The 19,813-nt window shown below is 40.7% G+C and overlaps 1 protein-coding gene across 16 annotated transcripts in view; it reads left to right on the forward strand.

Moving 5' to 3' along the window:
* Positions 1 to 18,546, forward strand: part of dnc (phosphodiesterase dunce) — a 216,572-nt gene extending 198,026 nt beyond the window's left edge. For 15 of the 16 annotated variants that reach the window (XM_069135689.1, XM_046623671.2, XM_046623672.2 and 12 more), the window contains 5 exons: positions 9,488 to 9,581; positions 11,440 to 11,669; positions 13,098 to 13,361; positions 13,482 to 13,581; positions 13,933 to 18,546. In XM_069135689.1, the coding sequence (XP_068991790.1) occupies positions 9,488 to 9,581; positions 11,440 to 11,669; positions 13,098 to 13,361; positions 13,482 to 13,581; positions 13,933 to 14,678 (1,434 nt within the window). In that variant the 3' untranslated portion in view covers positions 14,679 to 18,546. Of the gene's footprint in view, positions 1 to 6,005; positions 6,693 to 9,487; positions 9,582 to 11,439; positions 11,670 to 13,097; positions 13,362 to 13,481; positions 13,582 to 13,932 lie in introns of those variants that run through there. The other variant, XM_046623676.2, reaches the window with a different exon arrangement.
* Positions 18,547 to 19,813: the final 1,267 nt, after the last annotated feature.

Raw genomic sequence — 19,813 nt, forward strand, 5'->3', positions numbered from 1 at the left:
TCAACCGATATTATTGTAAAAACAGTCAGTCTCTAGACTTTAAAAAGAGAGCTTGTGTTAAAATACATCCATTTTCTGTCTAATATTCCTTGTTCGTGAGACTTCTTTGGCTCGGCGTTCACTTAAATCGCACAGAGAACTCTTTGATTCTCTTAGATCTTTCGTAATTTCCCCCCCGTTGTAACAATATATATATTTGCTCGGAAATGCAAAGTTGTCGCAAGTCTTTTAAGCCGATTTATCAATAGAATTCTTCTTTTATAATTCCGCAACATTGAAACGGAAGGTAGAAATAGCCGCCTGTTAATTGGTCTTTCCTGACCGGATCACGTCCGCGATTTATCTAAAGTTGATTAACCAGAGGCCGGAAAAAAGGCCAGGCTAGGCTAGGTTACGGCGAATATGTCCCGAGGAAAAATCGTCCGACTTTCTCGCGTGAATAAAACTGCACCCATAATTGTTAACCAGAGTGGGAGAAAATTCCTGCACGTGTCTGACATAAGACACGAAGAAAAGCGATTTATGAATGACGAACGGAGCCGCCGTAAATATGACCTACAGGAAATTCTATGTCCGATAGTAAGTTGCCGATTTGCGTGCGACGCAGGTGACGAGCTTCGTTGAATTTACAGACTTTTTTCCGGGCCAACATGGTTTACCGTCAGGGATACGGTAAGCTTGTAATTATTATCACATCGCTGACTGTGAATAGTTAGAGCGCGCGATTGTTCTAAAAATGATTGTCAACCGGAATTTTATAGTTGAAAAAAACGCATCGTCGATGCAGCGTTGTTTCACAATTTTTCAAAATACACGTAGTGTTCATTTTTTTTTTCCAGCAATTTTTTTGCAAAATCACAGTTTTATTTAGAGAAACAAAATTTTGCAGCTAATTTCTGTGTCGTTTCGATTACGTAACCCAGAGCGGCGTAGGCGTTGGCTCGGAGTGTTTATCGATCTTTTCGAAAACATTTGTACTAATTAGAAATATTTGTATGGATTTTCTTCCAAATTACATCTCGCTTCCGCAAATTGACAAGCCGGATTTATTGTTTTGGGAAAAATACCTGGGAAAAGGAACCGAGGGATTTTTTTCGGGGAAAACAAAAACGACCTCACTCTTAATTAATGATGTAATGACTCGGTTAGTTGAACCACGTATAGTCACATTCACACCATTCTACCTTTCGATGACTCAATTTGTTTCCGACATCAATCGATGACCGTGAAAAGTAGTTGACCTCAATTCGTGTGATTACGTATCGACAAAAAGGCGATAATTATCGTCAACGATGCCGTGCTCTTGAAGTTATATCGAGTTAGTCCGGTGAAAGTAAAAGAGTGTCTCCCCAATTAGGCATATTGATCTTAAAAAATATCGCGTGATATTAGAGCAACCGGAAACTCTGCGGTTATTTTCATTTCGTTTCTCATATTCTTGGCGTGTTAGAGATTGGAGCAAACAAACTGACGTCTGGATACTGACAGGTTGTTAAGGGATGAATTCGCCGATTATAACGCGATCGGCGCCACGCGTAGGTCAAAATAAATATCTCTGATGTCGAATTGTACGAAAAGCGTATTTTCTCGGGACTATATTTGTTACTCGTGAATCGGAGATAAACAAAAATAACCATAATTTCAGTCTAATAACTTCTGGAAGAACGTGTTTTTTGTGTACCGTTTGGCCGAATGACACTTGGAGCTTGCTTTGCGTATCGAAAAAGTTCACATCTGCTGCGGAGTTTGATGCTGGTGTGATTCTTGTGTAGATAAACGTTGCCAAGGTTGATTTTGAGTCATTAACATTTTCTCTGTTGACGTATGGCGTTCGAATTTTTAGTTCTATGTATAGCTGTGTAAATTATGCATTGAAAATATATTATTTTTTTTTTTTTTAATGACGTTCATCGAGCGGAAGGTAATATACTGTTTATTCATGCACCGTATGACTTTCCAATTATTTTTCGCGCGGCTGACCATTTTCTTCGAAGAAAATATTATTCAAACCTTTTACGAGACCGGAGCAATTACAGGCCTCGGGCAAATTGCGTTAGCTATTGCGTTAGAAACAAAATCTAGCCGTAAGTTGCGTGAAATTCGTAAATTGATCTCCTCTCTCGGCTCTGCCTCTTTTATTATAAACAATCGGTGTTGCTGGCGATGAGCGAAATTTCATTCATCCATGATCGAAAAATAGTCGGATCAAATCGTGAATCGGTAGTGCAAAAAAGGATACGCGTATCCTGCTTATCGAGACTTGTAGCATTAATCCGTACCTGCGGCAGGAGGTTATCGATTTATCTTGCATCAAGGAAAGACTGTAATAACCGTGAAAAACTGAGAAACACGGCGCGCTGTAAAGATATAATATTCCAGCGTTTTTTTCTTTTTTTTTTCATTCTCACAAAAGAATGATATCACAGTCAATGGGCATGATGTAATTACTTATCTTACGAAGTGTCCTCCATCGCCCGCAAAGTTAACCGACACGACATTGCATCCTTTCACTGCCACGCCGTTTCGAATCGGCGACGTTGCAGCAGCGATCAGAGAGACGCGGAATCGCGACTCATCCCTCATCCAAAGCTGCTGCAAAGCCAAGGCCGACCACATATTCGGCGGATAATTAAAATGCAATGACAATGACAATGTCACTGTCACGAAGTATGGATGGTGCACCTAGTAATAAAACATACTCTACTCCTAGACGTGCGCTAAGGCGCGAACGAGTGGTTCACTTGCGGTTTGGACGCTCGCTGGAGACGGCAGCGGTGGAGTGCTATCTTAGACAAAAATAAAGAAGTTGCAGAAGAAACAGAAATCATATTTATTCTCCTGGAACCACCTTCCAACAAAAACACATTAAACATCTTTCTGGCCATTGATCTTGCGAGGAAACTATAGTTTTTATCACCCGCTCGCTACTTGCGGTAGCCTGCTCTTGGCTCTATAAATGCGGCGATGTTGATCCAGACTGCTCTGCAGGGAATTGAATCGAACGGCTGTGCGGCAATGAGACGTGGACATTTTTCTAACTTCTTCAACATAACGTATACACATGGTGAGAGTTCTCGGTCGGACTCGGCAAACGACGATCCCGGTGCAACTGAGTCAACCTTAGCAAACCTGACGAATACCGGGAATGCTGGTACATTCGAACCTATGCCTGCACATTGCCTAGACGTCTGGTCACGGTCGCGGTACGCGATTCTAGAAAATTTAACACGACCTGCCCGCGCGAGACAAAATCTGTAACTGATATGCAGATACCTTGAGTGTAGGAGTAAACAGCGCCGGCTGTTCTCTTGCGATTAGCGCGAATTTGAGTTACGGATGGGAATGGCATGTGCTCCTTGTACGGCGGGCGTTTCCTTTACAGGAGCAAACTTGGTCGATCGTCTCTTGCGGTTCTGCAAAGGCGACAGCGAGGGAGAGAGATGACGTAAAAAGAGAATTATTTTAGGTATGTCGACCGAACACTTATGCGTACGGTCTATACCGATAGTGATATCACCGCGTTAATTTATTACACCTTACGCCCAGGCTTTGTTTCAGAGCGTGTAACGTATAACACGCAATGAGACTTCCTTGCGAGATGACATGAGTTGACTTTTCGTCATCCAAAACATCGGCTCAAGCGCCGGCGTGTTTCCATTTAGGAGAATTTCTCTTTTCGTTTTTCAACCATCGTCACGGAATTGGTGAGAAATTTTATTTTCCCCACTCCCGCGAACGAAATAATACGAACGACGCGGTAAATAAACATGGATTGATAAGATAAGAACGAGGTTTACAATATATAGGAATAACGATAATGGCCGCGTGTGTATAATTGTGAGAATTTATGTACGGCTTTTACCGCGGGTTGTAACGTCACGCCGCGGAAAGCAGACCCGTCGAGTATACATACACGTTTGTAAATTGTGCAGTAACGCGTATATCGGTACGTATAACGTGCGCCGCCTGTGATTGTGTGAGTATATTTTTTTACATCTGTATAATGATCCGACGATGATCCTTATTTAACTTTGCGCAATTGCTAACGCGCTCAAGTGCAGAATTATCGGGAAACAACAATCGTAACAATAAATTGAAGAAACACTCGCTCGCGTGCGTATATTATTATAGGTATGTTTTTTCGAATGGTTGCCAAGAACGAATGTTTTGGCTCAAAACTATAACAAGCTCCTTGAATAACGGTATAATGTACACATTTTTCTGATATTCATTTTTCTTAATTAACGATATCGTAACAACATACACCGTCACTGTCATCTCTGCTCGGCTAAAATCCGAGGATCGACGATGATCTATTTCTCTTTTCTCTCGCTCTCTCTCTCTCTCTCTCTCTCCCTCTCTATCGACGGTGCGGTGTACGGTGTAATGTACATACCGCGAAGAAAAATAAGAATCGTGAATCGCAAACCGCGATCAGTAACTACGGCGAATAAATAATGGAATAGAAAAGAAATCCACATACTCGGAAAGATCCGTATTAGGCTATGTCATGTAAACAGTTTGAGACCTTTATGATCTTTCGGTAAAACAAGGAACCGACTCCCTAGACAAACCTGCAGGAGTGAAAAACAGTCCAAAAATATCCAAACTGTAATATCGAGGAACTTAGCGAATTTAGGCACTCATCGGTACTTTGAGATTTGTCAGTTTTGGCAATCGCTTCATCTTCTTCTCGTCTATAACTTCTCTGCGAAATACTACAATTTCGTATTACGACCTCGGTTTACATCTGAAAGACAATTTCTGAGTTTACTCGGAACAATGACAAACGAACCCAATTTCACAAGGAACCTTCGATATAAATTGACGATTTTTCATCAAAAATCAGGTCAAGTACGTATTTTTTCGTTCCTTTTTTTTCGAATCTTCAACACGAGTTTTTCGCATATACAAACCATTGGCAGAATTATATTTGCCGACGCGAGATAATTACGTCATAATATAATTGAGAATCAAATTATACGAGCATTTGAAGATGGATAAGGTTTGAATGAAATCGCTAATCCCACTTGTATACAAAGACTAATTACATGTTGTATACGCTACCGTGATGTTTGGCTGTTGAAACGTTTACTTCGGCGATAAACCGAATGGCGGAACGTTCGCAAAACTGGCCTTTGAATATCTTGGCTACCTATAGATTTCGTCTGAACAGGCGTTACGAGAGTTTCCGAACTCGCGAGGCATAATTTCGCGGATGAAGGGGGGAGGGAGCTTCATCAGCCAGACGAGAAATTACAGAGTAACCTTCTCTTTGGACGGAATGACGTTACGTACGTCAAAATAAGCGAACCCTCTTCGCCGGCACTTCAAAGAGATCCCCGTTCGCTGAACGCCTACCAGTCTAACAACGGATAATACGAATTTCACCCGATCGTAGAAATTTGATCCTCAGTTTCGCCGTGTAATTAGAACCGTTTTGTCCATCCCTGGCGCGATATTATTCGTTTCGCGATATGAAAATTGAGCTAGAACAAACGCCGATGAGAATCCCCGCGATCATCTGGTTGCAGAAATTCTCGAGTTACGATGCAAACGCTTCTAATCGCGGTGATAATAATTTCGGAATCCACCGCATGACTGAAAGGAGATAAAGAAATCCCCGAAAAATTTTACCGCACGTGTAACTCGATACTAATATTTATAAAAATTAAATCTGGAGCTTTTACGAAAACTCAAGGCTGCGGTTCATTTACTGGATCACGGCCGTGCCTTCCTAAAATTTCAATTCTCTAAATTCGTTGAAGAATAATACTCTGCTATAACGCGAAACAATGCAAACTGAGTATGATACACAAAGTTTAGCGTAAGATCCACACATCATGTTTCTCTTGGAAGGTGTTCACCCACGCTCGCGAAGACGATGACGTTGAGCACGTTAGCGGCTGCTTCTCGGCAGTATCCCCTCCTCCGAATACCAGAACATCGGTCACATGTACGGGAATGTGACTGGTAGCTGATATAAGCGGCTAGTGTCGAGGCTGAAACGTACAGACCACGCCAGGCAGTCGATCGAGAAGCATTTCGTGAAGCGATTCTCTTGTTTCGAGGCTAAAGTGGCTAACTAAGCAAAAAGTGACCTTCACACGTGAGACAACCGGTTACGTGCAAGTTTTTATTTGAGGAAAAAAGAGAGAAAACGGTTTTTATTTTCTTTTTCAACTTCTTTTTATAGTCACCGGTTGACGCGAAAATAATTGTGTTGTGAAAATCGCGGTGCGGTAAAAAAAAAACGTGCACTGAAACTGAATCGATGTTGTTAAAAAAGAAAAACTTTTAACATCCGAAAGACTGCTTCAAAGGGTTTATACCTTGGACATACGCACCACGGGTATTCGCCCAAAAAGTTACTTCTCGTCGAACGCGTCTCGTGAATTTTTACGATTCCGGCGAGCGCAAACCCGGTGAACCGTTATAGGCAGATTTTTTTTTCACTCATTTTACGGTGCAGTGATATTTTGTGTTATATAATATAGCATCCGAGTGAAAGTTTTGTCTGTCGTTTACCTTTAAACATTGTCAGTACGCGTACAGTACACGATAAATAAAAAATGGTGCGCCAAGCAAGCAGTCGGGTTGAAACTGGAAACGTGAAGGACTCTTCGAGATATTTGAACTATCTCAGAACATTGGCAGACCTCGCAGCCATGGCTGGGATCGTCGCTGTTCAGGTGAATGAAACATAAATTATAAAAAGGGGAAAGAAATTGAAGAATCGATACATGTCGGCTTGCGATTCGCGCCTTCGAACGTGCTTGTCGGAATTATGCCGAGAACCTTGTACTACGGTAAATTGGGTAACCTTCACACTCAATTGAAACGGGGATATTGTAGACACAAGCGGTTGGTTTGGAGGTGAAAATAATTACCTACATTTTCAAGAACCAAAGACGGAGACGGAGAAGTTGCGTTACGAGCGAGACTCGGACAAGTATTTCAAATCACTCTATTATGGTCCCTGGGATTTCGCCACCTTTGGATCAAGGATGATTAGCAATAATTCGCGTTGCGGTGAAAAACGCGAGCGCAGTAGGGAAAATAATTGGTACAGAAACTTGTAGTGTACGTATCTGTAAGCCGCATGTTTCTCCCACGTACGTGATATCGAATCTATACGCACGTTTACAAAATCAATCTTCGATCAATGTTTGATCGATCACAATTCTTGCTTGTAAAATTGTGTAAACACTAAGTCAAATAAACTCGCGCTCGTTTATCGTTTATTGACTTATCTATTATTAGTGGTATCAGGCCTAGCAGACGTTCGTATCGATTGTGCATATAGTACTTATCGATAATTGATGTCGGTCAATTCGTTGAACTCGCTGTGCGATCGGGGAGCGAAATAAGATTACGATTGTTGAAATACAACCGCCGAACTTTCGCAGAAGTCAAACTATGTAATGTTTCCCAAGTCTGTATACAGATCGTGTATCAAAGTCTAACCGTAACAAAGGATTTCTTTCGCTCTTCTTTTTTTTTTTTCTTTTTTTTTTGGGTTCCTCATCTCGAAATAAGCTTCGACATGTCTCGTAGATTTTTCTTTTAAAATAAATTTTTCGCAATACCGAATTTAGCGAAGCTCAGCGACGTTCAGAGGCGCAAATTAATTGTCGAAAGTTCGAACGAGCCTTGCAGGTGTTGTACGACGGGAAAAAACATCCTTCGCAACCGCAAGCGAATCCCCTACGCCGCAGCATCCCCTTCCGCAAACCCGTCGACGCAATCAGTTTTGCGGTAATATCCAATATGCCCCAACGTAAACGGTGCTGAAAGGATGTAACCCGTAGCTGTGGTATAATTTCCGATTAATTTCAACGGTATAACTTCGGAAGATAGAGATCGTCGCGATTGCATGCGGCGACCAAACGGAGCCTGCTTCGATTTCGCAAAGGCGAAAGTTGAATTTCACCCGTTTTAACGCGACGCATATTGCATACGTACCTAAACGTATTACGTATCGTATGTGCAAATCTACTCGGTTTTACGACCCAGCATCAAATCCAATTCGCGTAGCCTCGTCGCGGAAAATGTATAGAAAAGAATGGGGGACGGGAGGGCGGATAAAAAAAAAAAAAAAAAAATGACAAGAAATAAGCAAAACGCACAAGCGTGTCCGCGAATCGCGACCGTCTGATCAAAGTCCGCGCATTAATTATTGTCGGCAAGCGGTTCGGAGCGGCTTGTACTCGCTTTTCCCGGGTTATCGATAATATTGTTAACGGCACGCGCCCTTGGCGCACGCATCGCAGTTTAAGCTCTGCCAAAGCTCCTCCTAAGCGGCTGTTGCGCAATGACGCGTACGGTTATTCCCACATAATCGGCACACGCGCCCCGGATCCAATGAACCGTGAATCTCGTGGATAAGATATGCTAAGATGGAGGGAAACTTTTTGCCGCCTATTTTGAAGAACACTTCACACGTATCGCGTATACATCCACCGTTCTAAATCCCACATATTACGATATTCGCGGTAGATAAATAATATGGTATTATACTTCAGGAAGAAATTAATTCGCTGCGGCCTAGAGCTCAAGGTGGAATGGGTACAGGAGAGGATTTTAGATTTGCGCAGAATTGATACGCGCCTCGATCGAATCGCGGAGGAATTCCTGGCAATTTTTTCTTTTTGTTTTTTTTTCTCCGTTTTTTATTTTTGCAGTTTTTTCGCCGCTTGACGTCGGCGGGAAAGAGTCGAAACACGACGGAAAAAAAAAAAAAAAAAAACCGAAATGAGAAAAAACAAATGCGGAAAGACTGTGTAGGAGAAGATAAAAAATAAATAAGCACCTCGTATAATGTCGGGTTAACGCGTTATTGTGTCGAGATAAATTTTCGATCGGTAAGCGGCTGACGCGATTGCCGAATAGTTTCACTGACAACGAGGTGAGGTGTTTTGTGGAAACGTACCGAGCTGGTAGTTTTCCTGGCATCACCTTGACTCACAAACTATCTATCAATTCCCACCCGTATTGTCCATAATATGGAAACTGCCTTCTTCCCTGCGGCTTGCTTCGTCGAAATCGTTTTGTCGGCTATCGTCGCTCCGTCCCGCAACCGAATTAGTACTAATAAGAAATAACACTTAATGCACGGAAGAATTGGATTATTGTTTAGTATAGCGGGACGAGGTCAGTCAGCGGCAAATAAACTGTCCCCGTGGCGTGCATTAGAAGGCGTAAATAGTAGTTGGAGAGACGATTGATCGTTTAGGATAATATCTCAATATACGTATTTGTATATACCTATGTACATTCCGCATATGTCTACGGTATATTAAATCTGCTACAAGCGTATCCACTCAATAATTGAGGAATGATGATGATTGTTGTTATTGAGAAGCGAATATGGTCCTGCTTGGCGATCGTATATTTCCTTCGTTTTTCACCCCTTTGCAATGTTTACAATATCTGGTGTATTGTTGCAATTTTCTAACGAGTACGATTTCGTATTTTTTTGTTACAGTTCAAGAGGATGCTGAACAAGGAGTTGTCACATTTTTCGGAATCTTCAAAGTCCGGAAATCAAATTTCCGAATACATCTGCTCCACCTTCTTAGGTGAGTTTCTTAATCACCGACCGCACGACGGGATGTTGCGCAAAATTGACATTTTATCGTTGTGACTATGCTACGGGTTTAACTTTCGTTCGTAGACAAACGCGATTCGACGGTAATTCCGACGTTGGAGATAACTTTGCGAAACCATTTTGACAATTATTTTACTCGGTTACGCAAGCAGCTAGCTCGATTATTCAATTTTTTACAAGTGTATGTGTGTACTCTCTTAATGCCAACGTCTTATTATTGTAACCGTAAATTATAAATTTTTCACCTTTATCGCGCCACATACGCACGTACGCAACTGTTTGTCTACATTTTTTTCACGTTTATTCAAGATGCCCCGGCCGTGATTCGCTGTAATTACGAGAGAGAGCGTGCAATACGTTGCACAAAATAAAAAAAAAAAAAAAATGAGAAAAACATGGCTGACCCCCTTGGGATCAATGAAAGGAAATAGAACCCCACTTTGATATATCTTTATCAGAAACTGTTTAATCTTACGTAAAACAGAAACCATCGACACGCATATGTTTGCAATACGGGTATATCCATTTCGTCAAAGTTAAATATAACAATATGCACGTGATCCAGAGTTACATGTCGTGGCGAAAACAAAGTGGTGATAATCTCTTCGAATTCGGGATGCGAAGAAGAAAAATAAATCCAAGTTGATGAAATTACTCGCTAAACACCAATGGTAGGAAAAAGAATTTACGATTTTGCACTTGATCGCGGCTGTATTTCTATCAATCTCATCTCATGCAGTATACTTCGCCAAACTAGGGCAAAAAAACTAGCCAAGGTTAATTCGAAAGACAGGTGCAGGCAAATCACGCCAAGTCGTGGATATACGTGCAACGTCGCTTCGCAAATATTATTCAGGTCGGGAAATATCGCGAACTCCATTATACATTTCTCAATATATAATGCATAATATAATCATACTATGTACGCGCCTTAAAAACCTTCAGGCATACAAGCGGGAGATAACAAATGAAAAGAAAATTCAAATACGTCCCAGTTAAATCAGCTCTATTCTGACTAACGGTGATTTTCGACCTTTGCGCGTACGTATTTTATAATAAAAAAAAAAGAGATAAAAAATGTAGAAAAAAAAAAAAATATACAAGAAAAAGAAATCACAATGCAGATTACGTCCCGCATAGCGCCGTGTTTCGTGTTTATTCGCACGTAGAACGTTTACTATACACGAATGTCACGTGTGGCTTAACATATGCATACAGTATCTGTAATTGTACACTTGTACAGAAAAAGTTCATCATTCTCTCCCAAGATAATGCGGCACGAATTCTTTTTCATATATAAACACAGGCATCGCGCACATACACATTAATTAATATATTATGTACCTCCGGAGAATAGTTCGTATTTATCTAGGTGTACAATGGGCCGTAAAAATGCCCCGAGGTGGGTTACGTAAAACGCGTTCCACAGTTCCGTCGTAACTAGTCGTAACTTATGACACATGGAACGCGTTCCTCCGAGGAATTACCGCAACACAACAGCGGTTTACCTTTTCCGTAGAGGCCACGTGCCTCGCCTTAGTCAGGATCGTTTTTGACAGCCACTGCAATTGATAATCGGCAACGAGAGGATATGTAAATATAACTAGGCGAGCGACAAAGAGCAGCTGTAACTTCCATCGCGTGATTTCGTGCCCTCGGCGATAGCCAAATACAATGATCCAGACTCGACGCTAGATCGTAACAATAAACAATATCCCCCTATCGATTACTCACGTTCGATTGATTATCCCAGCGTTGACCGAATTACATTTATATAATTTAACGCTCCTCCAATTCTCATATGCGCCCCTTTTTTTTTCTCGCCACAGACAAGCAGCAGGAGCTGGACCTCCCGTCTTTGCGAATCGAAGATGCGGTCGCAGCCACAGCAAACGTCGATGTCCGAGCCGTCAAGAAGAAGGATCGCGTCCAGAGGGGACCGGCGGCAATGTCACACATCAGCGGCGTAAAGAGACCGCTGACACACACGAACAGCTTTACCGGGGAGCGCGTCCCCCTTCACGGCGTCGAGACGCCCCACGAGGAGCAGCTTGGAAAGGTAATTTGAAAAATTTTTATAAAAAATCAGTGATACAGGTATACCTGACCGCGGTGGTAATACAAGTGCGCGTTACGTCGATTCGCGTGGTCCGGATCGTTTCGATAATCCATCCCGAAATCTGATATTACACGCGATCGTCGACTAATAAGACGTTTGATCGCTAAGAAGGAAGGTTGTGTTGACCGGGTACGAAGAGAGGCGTGTGTGCCTCGACAACTTTGGGAACTGCTCAACCCACGAACGGTTTGCTAAATTGCCTCTGGAGAGATAATTAATTACTCGTCATCTCTGCTTGTATTCATTTCAAAAGATATGTATGTAACGGCGTAGTTTTGCATAGGTTGAGATACAGGCGTTTCTTACACATAACTATGTATACATATACATAGCTTCGGTGATGAGATCTTTCTTTTTGTTACAATTTTTTTTCCATCTTATTTATTCAAGAAGCGATAGCTACTTTGTCTGACAACCTCCGAAGATCAGTTTTACCTCGTACCATCCGCCCGCTAAGATCAGTTTATGTAAACAGTGACGTTCGATCACCCTATATTTGATTATATTCTTTATCTCCTCTCAATTCTAAGCCACACAATCCATTGTAATGTATTCCAAGAGAAGAGACGTAAAAAAGTAATTAATTATTGCGACGTCAGTTGTGTATTACAACAACAGAACGCACCCATTGCACTTTTATGGTAACTGGATCTAGCTTTTCTGGAATGTCGATTGACACCTACATGTTTTTGTCATACTCGTAACGCGAATGAATCAACCGGTTTTTATCGAGTTACTTATTGTGACGAACAATGTTTTTTAAATATATTTCTTTCTATTTTGTCCAACTTTTGGGTTACGCTTTGTAGTAATATAAAGCCTGTGTATCAAACCTTGGTGAAGATTGTCGCACATACTATGATTTTTTGTTCAATTAACAAACGACATGTGATTCACATATTTTGTCCGACATGTCTTGCGTCTCGTTTGCTTATAATCTTCGATGATCTAATTATTATTTGTCATTATTATGTTTTTCTCCTCAATAAGCCGATTGTTTTATACGATTTCCCTGAATTCGCTTAATTTCGACGAACCGATGACGATGTGCTAATTTCACAACATCAAATTCGTCCGTACTTACAAGCTGCCATTATGAGCAGCCGAAATCAAATTTATTTTATTTTTATTTATCAATAATATTGAGACAACACGTTCGAACTCGCATGGCACCTTGCGATCCTTATTCAGGTTTCTGAGAAAGAAGTGTCTAAATATTTTTCTATTTGACGTTCCGACAATACGTATGTTGACGCGCAGCCAATGAAAGTTTGTACAATTTTTCCACGCATCAAAATCGAGTCAGGATAGTTAACGAGGTAACCGAGGAGGTAATTCTAACGATTTTTTGCTGTTTTCACGTTTCAGCTACTATCCGACATCGACAAGTGGGGCATTGACATCTTCAGGATAGGCGAACTCAGCAACAACCGTCCCTTAACCTGCGTAGCCTACACCGCTTTCCAAAGCCGTGATTTGCTCAAATCCCTCGCCATACCCCCCAAGACGTTCGTCACATTCATGATGACGCTTGAGGACCACTACGTGAAGGACAATCCCTTCCATAACAGCCTCCATGCAGCCGATGTCACTCAATCCACCCACACTTTACTCAACACACCGGCGCTTGAGGTGAGAAAATATGTAAAAAACAAAAGTTTTCCTCCTTTTTCTTTTCTCGCCAAGCTGCGAATAACGGCAACATTTTATCAGGACTCCGACTAATTTATGTACTTTTTATATTGGTTACAGTCAGTTTTCACACCTCTTGAAATCACCGCAGCTCTCTTCGCCGCGACGATTCACGACGTGGACCATCCCGGATTGACGAACCAGTTTCTCATCAATTCGAGTAAGTGTAGTATATTATTCATAGTTGTATATATACATGTACCCTCTAATTTCCTAAAGAACTTATCGTTCAAAGATCAGAACTACGAACGGAAAAGTTGTGAAAGTGACTACTAATTGCCGGGTCCGACGCGACTATGCTTATGTATATCTATATACAATATTTCAAAAGCATATCGCTGAGCGGAAAATTTCTTGTACGTTCTAAAATACCCGTGGCCTGTGCATAATATACGTAATCGATATTATACGGGACGTCATTTCCGACCCTACTCGATAATGGTATGGCACTTTCTCAATGAAAACAATATTTTCCTATTCCTAACAAATTCTTGATAATTTTTGATTACAGGTTCGGAGTTGGCTCTGATGTACAACGACGAATCGGTCCTGGAGAACCATCATTTGGCGGTCGCGTTCAAGCTACTTCAGAACGAGGGCTGTGACATATTCGTTAACATGACAAAGAAGCAGCGACAAACGTTGAGGAAGATGGTAATCGACATGGTCCTGTCGACGGACATGTCTAAGCACATGTCGTTGTTGGCTGACCTGAAGACCATGGTCGAAACGAAGAAGGTGGCCGGTTCCGGAGTGCTGCTGCTCGATAACTACACGGACAGGATCCAAGTCCTGGAGAACCTCGTGCACTGCGCAGACCTCTCGAACCCCACGAAGCCGTTGCCGCTGTACCGGAAGTGGGTCGGTCTTCTTATGGAGGAGTTCTTCCTCCAGGGCGACAGGGAACGCGATCAAAACATGGACATCAGCCCGATGTGCGACCGGCACAGCGCAACGATCGAGAAGTCGCAAGTCGGTTTCATCGACTACATAGTACATCCGCTCTGGGAAACGTGGGCGGACCTCGTTCATCCCGATGCCCAGGACATCCTCGACACCCTGGAGGAGAACCGCGATTGGTATCAGTCTATGATACCTCCCAGTCCGCCACCCGCCGAACAGCAACAACTCGCCTCCGAGCAGCAATCCGACGATAGGATACGGTTTCAAGTGACCCTGGAGGAGGGCGACGAGTCAGGAGAGACGGGCGAGGGTGGCGGTGAGACGGACGAGAACGCCGGCGAAGCTGGAATGTGACGGAGGCTGGCTGGCATTTGCAGAAAGCTTCACGTTAAGGTGCAGCAGACTTGGTGGCGGGTGCGCCAGTGACGTCATCTATTCCACAAGAACGTTTCAACGAACATCGAGGTCGCCAAACGCCGCGGTACTTCTGTATGATACTGCGTACTGTGCGTCTGAGTACCTGCTAAGGTGCCGACTCTACCGAGGATATACTTTTCGTACCGCTAATTGCGCGGTATAACCGTCCTCTGACAACTTGCCACCGATCAGTGGCGAGAAGAATTTTTTTGATTGTTTTGCTCGGTTTGTTTTGTTTGTTAGTTTGTTTGTTACTTTGTTTATTTCATTTTATTATCCTGTACGGCGAAAATCGACGGCAAGGATTATTGCGATGAATTCGAGTTCGGGGGGGAGCAATTTTTTTTGTCTCTTTCTGACAAGTGAAACAAGAGGAAGAAATCCAACGCTCGAATATGTACAATGACGACACGTCCAATGGATCGGGCAAAGTTCAAGGCTTATTATTTGAGAATGCGAACCGCAACGTGAACAATTTCTATCGAGTCTCTATACACGGGATGGGAATTGAAGGAGCTGTGGCCGGTGTTTTATTCTATCGCTGCCGAGAGCACGCGGAATTTTATTTCTCGCACAATTTTCGCACTCCGCGGTAAAACAGAGGAGGAGTAAACGAATCTCGAAACGTATGGAAATCTTGAAAGATACGGGTATACGAGGAATGCCGTGAGATTCGTCACACAGTCGAGTGATGGCGGAGATGGGATTGTCGTCACGTCGACGAAGGAACAAGAAGAAACAAGATGAAGGAGAAGAAAGAGACTCGGCAAATAAAATCTTGAGCAAGTTTTTGAAACCTGGGAAAACTTCATAAATAGTTGTGAGTCTAATCCAAATTTGCGGTACACGCAACGAAAATGTACCGTGAGAAAAAATCATGGAAGATTTTCCTCGTGTTATGTCAGGCTGAAAGAAGAGGATTGGAAAAAGGAAATTGAATGAAAGTGGAACGCAGCCGGCAGTTGTCATTGGACATGGAGGAAGATAGTTTCGTTGGACAGAGACAGGATTTCCAAGAACATATCAATCAACAACAGTATAACAATTTCGGTAGATCGTCAGATCAGAGGGGACGATGATTTGAGATGTTTTTCGCTGAGCTTAGTAAGAGCGCAATATTGAAATTACCGGCAGCTTGCAGAAATATGATAATTACGATGTTAATTATGCAGAAATTAAGTGCAAGCGCCTGATTTTACGAGGATACGTAAATCGCAACAATGTAAGGGTTAGAGAAAAAAAGAGTTGAAAAAAGAAAAAAATGATAGGCAACTATTGCAAGAATCGTGTTAATTGTAAAAGAATAGGATTGAAAATTCTACCATGAGCTTACTATTACTCTGACTGTTTCTTAAGAAATCTTATAGATAGGCATGGTAGATGTCAGTGAAAATATAGGAAATCCGATTCGCAGTCATTATTTCAAGTATTAGGTGTCGCGTTGAAAAAAATCAAACTTTATATGTGAAACGAGTGAACCAGCAAATGGGTAGTTTTAAATTGTTCAAGTCTCCGTGGGTAACAAAGAATTAATGAAGAATTGTTTGAAAAAGATGAACGAATAATACATCGTATCCGACTTGCAGAGAAACGAGTCAGATTCAAGAATGATCGATGGAACGATGCGGCCGCGTATGTTTTTTAAAACGCACATCAAATGCATATGACGAAAAAAGTCATAAGTAAAAAATTGAAGAAAAAAGAAATACACGAAGAAAATAGACTTATTGGTTCGTCCTTTGTTTTTCTGATTCTCTAATAATACCCTAACAGTAGACAACAAAGATAACTATCTTCAAAGTAAGATTTTGTCTCCATTGCTTATTAGAGTTTAGAATTGTAATAAAACAAAGAAAAAAAGTATATAAAGAAAGAAAAAAAAAAAAAAAATTCAAAACTAGAAAGACCTAGTAATAAAATACTAGTAACTAGGAGGGTATGTTATATATACTATTCATTGAGATGAAAAGGTTGAAATGAAACAAAAAGAAAATTAATTTTAATATACAACTATATGAGAGCTGGTCTTTTGGGTTTATATTGAAATTAATTGGTATCAGATGACGCTTTTTCTTGCGATACATGAAGTATGAATAAAAATGAAAAGAAAACCTAAATAATAATTGTTTCTAGCCAAAGAGTAATGTTAATTAATGTATCGGTATAGTACATGTATGTATATATATATGCACGTAATATTGTGTATGTGTATGCTTGTGTGTATATATATATATATATACATACATGTACAGGCATACATTGCGGGCGCCCCACCAATACGTTTTACAATCACACTCAACTTCTCAGCTTTTGTAGTTAAACGGTAGCAGTAGATATAAATTAGGAGATGAAAATAAAAACTTATCGATGTGAAAACTCCACTCGCTTAAATGTCTATGAATCGCTCAACTTATAGAAAAACTCGTTCATGAATTAGCTTTCTAAAGCACGCTTGACTGTCTCCTGGCCTAAGGGTACGACATCTCTCTTATATCACTCGCTTCTATCAATTTGACAATTCGCACTGAAACTGAAACGATTCGCGTCATACGGACAAGAGGTATTTTAAATACCACTTCTGAATGCCGTTAGTCCGTGTGGTCAAACCTTGGGCCGAAAAGATGTTCAATCGTCACTTTGAATGAATATATAGTAATGAAGCAACGTGCCGTATTGGTGGAATCGCCGGACGTAAGTTAACGAATGATAAAAGAGCAGAATGCTAACAGCTTGTTTAAAAAAAATCAGTCGTTAAGACAACCTATATTAAGAGTAAGTTAAGTCTGTCGTTAAATATGAAGGAAGAAACGAGATTTCAGTATGTACCTAAATCGTAATGTAATCAATCCTACTATTAATGCGAGAAATCTGTATCTGTGTTGTGTAGGCATTGAAATAATAAGTGTTTGGTGCTGGTCACCAAGTTCACATCGTCATTAGTCTTACGGCTAATTATTATTATTATTATTATTATTATTATTATTATTATTATTATTATTATTAATTATTTTTAACGCCATGGCTATCATTGATCTTATTATTGTTATCTGTTATCATAACAATAATTATTATTACCGTCTTGATGGTGATGATAATAATGTTATTTTTATTATGCTATCGATTTGGTTGTACTAGATGGCAAAGCCCGCAGTTGTTATTTATTATTAGTTGTAAACTAATTATCAATATAATTATTATGAAAATTTTAATTACGATCATCCATTATCACATTTAACGAAAGTTTACGAAATAAATTAATTAAGATAGAGATAAACAAGAAACAAAAAAAATCTTGAACGCGATTTAATTCTTTGCTATGTAACAAAGTATAACATCGTATGTACAAATGAAAGAATATCAAGTAAATCTATATATACCTTCGCATTGACTCAGTACGGTGAATATTCAGTTAATATTAAAATATCGAGGGGAAGTATTTCGTCGTTGCAAAAACGAAGTACGGAAAATAATAAAAGGTACATCGCATGCGCGGGCACTATGCGAGATACCTTGTTACCTATACAATCACCCCGTCTTCAATCCTCACAATACCATGCAGATCGTGAATTGTTTGGTAAATCGTAACCAATTATTGGCGAAACAATATTATAGTTTTCGATTTATTGTAATTCGAAATTGCTCTAACAACAATCCTTTGACAGGTATGATGATTACGATGATCTAATGAAAAATGTGTAATAAGAACAATGTGTTTGATTGCTGGACAGTTAAATAAACATGTATTAATATCATGTAACCCACGTATGAAGATATATGTGTAATAAAACATATTTATTGTCGGAAATTCTCTATCTCAATTAGATCACCCTTATTCCCTTTGATTACGTGACTGATCTTGGAATCGATAAGAGTTTCAACACAGTTTTCTCAAGTTGGACAGTACTCTCGGTCTCACTTTTCAACTGCAATCTGCTCTAAACTCTCGGACCACACAAGCAGCCCCAGCGTCAGCGGGAGACAAAAACTGTTGAGAGACGGAAGAGGCATGAACCACTTTAATCGAAAATGGTTAATCGATGGCGATCGAACGGTAGAAACAGCAGATTCATGCAGGTTTCACGTGTCTTTACTTTATTTGACTTAATACTTATCGCAGGAGCTTGATCAATGCCCAGGGTAACCGTGCTGTAATGATTCTATCACATCACATTTATAGTTCCTCGCTGAAATAAGGCAGCTATACTTATAACTAGGTATACGAGATGAGTGTAAATACACGTGGAGCGTTGCATGATGATGGCGACGTCAATGTGTTAAATCTACTTAACAAGGAGGTGATTTTATCGTTAGTCAAATTCAAGCGCTAATGGAGGACGATATTTGTACAGTATTTTTGCACAATATGAATTGATTTAATTTATGACCGTGATATACGGTTTGGAAGTTACGTTCAGCAGCGAAACGCAGGCATTTATTTAATCGTATTTTCTTAAATGATGATTCTACGATGATCGAGATTCAGGATGTCTTACTTGAATTCATAAGATGCCGATTAGTATGTACAAGGCTTCCATGAAACGATGCTGAGAATAGAGAGACTTACCTCGACTGAATCTAATGCAATTTCAAATTTTGAAAAACCTCGAAACGCTTAGCTTCTAGGAGTTTAGACGTGCAAATACGTGATTTTGAAATGGAGTGGAGGAAGACGAAAAACTATAGCCCAAAATTTGCATAGAAATTGACATTATTTAATTAACAGCAAGTCGGTCGCGTTGCTCAACTCGCTGTTATGACTTTTCGAGTTTTAGAATTTTATCGAGGCTCATGTGATCTCATCGTCAGCTAGCACAGCAGGCTCAATTTGACCCGCCTACTAAAGTAAGCCGGCGCGGCGGGCGTATCAGCTCTGTTATTCCATATTTCATCAAGCCAATTTATTACTCATTCTTTACTTAGTTTATACATCCGACACTACATTATCTATCTGAACACATGCACGTGAAGGTAACATTAGATCTTGTAGTTATTACGTACTGATCGTTTACCGACTTGAGTTGTGCGACGAAAAGCGCCTCGTTTGACGCTGAATTTATCTTGCCCATTTTCGT

Source organism: Neodiprion pinetum, chromosome 4 (assembly GCF_021155775.2).
Source record: "Neodiprion pinetum isolate iyNeoPine1 chromosome 4, iyNeoPine1.2, whole genome shotgun sequence".
Taxonomy (NCBI): Eukaryota; Metazoa; Arthropoda; class Insecta; order Hymenoptera; family Diprionidae; genus Neodiprion; species Neodiprion pinetum.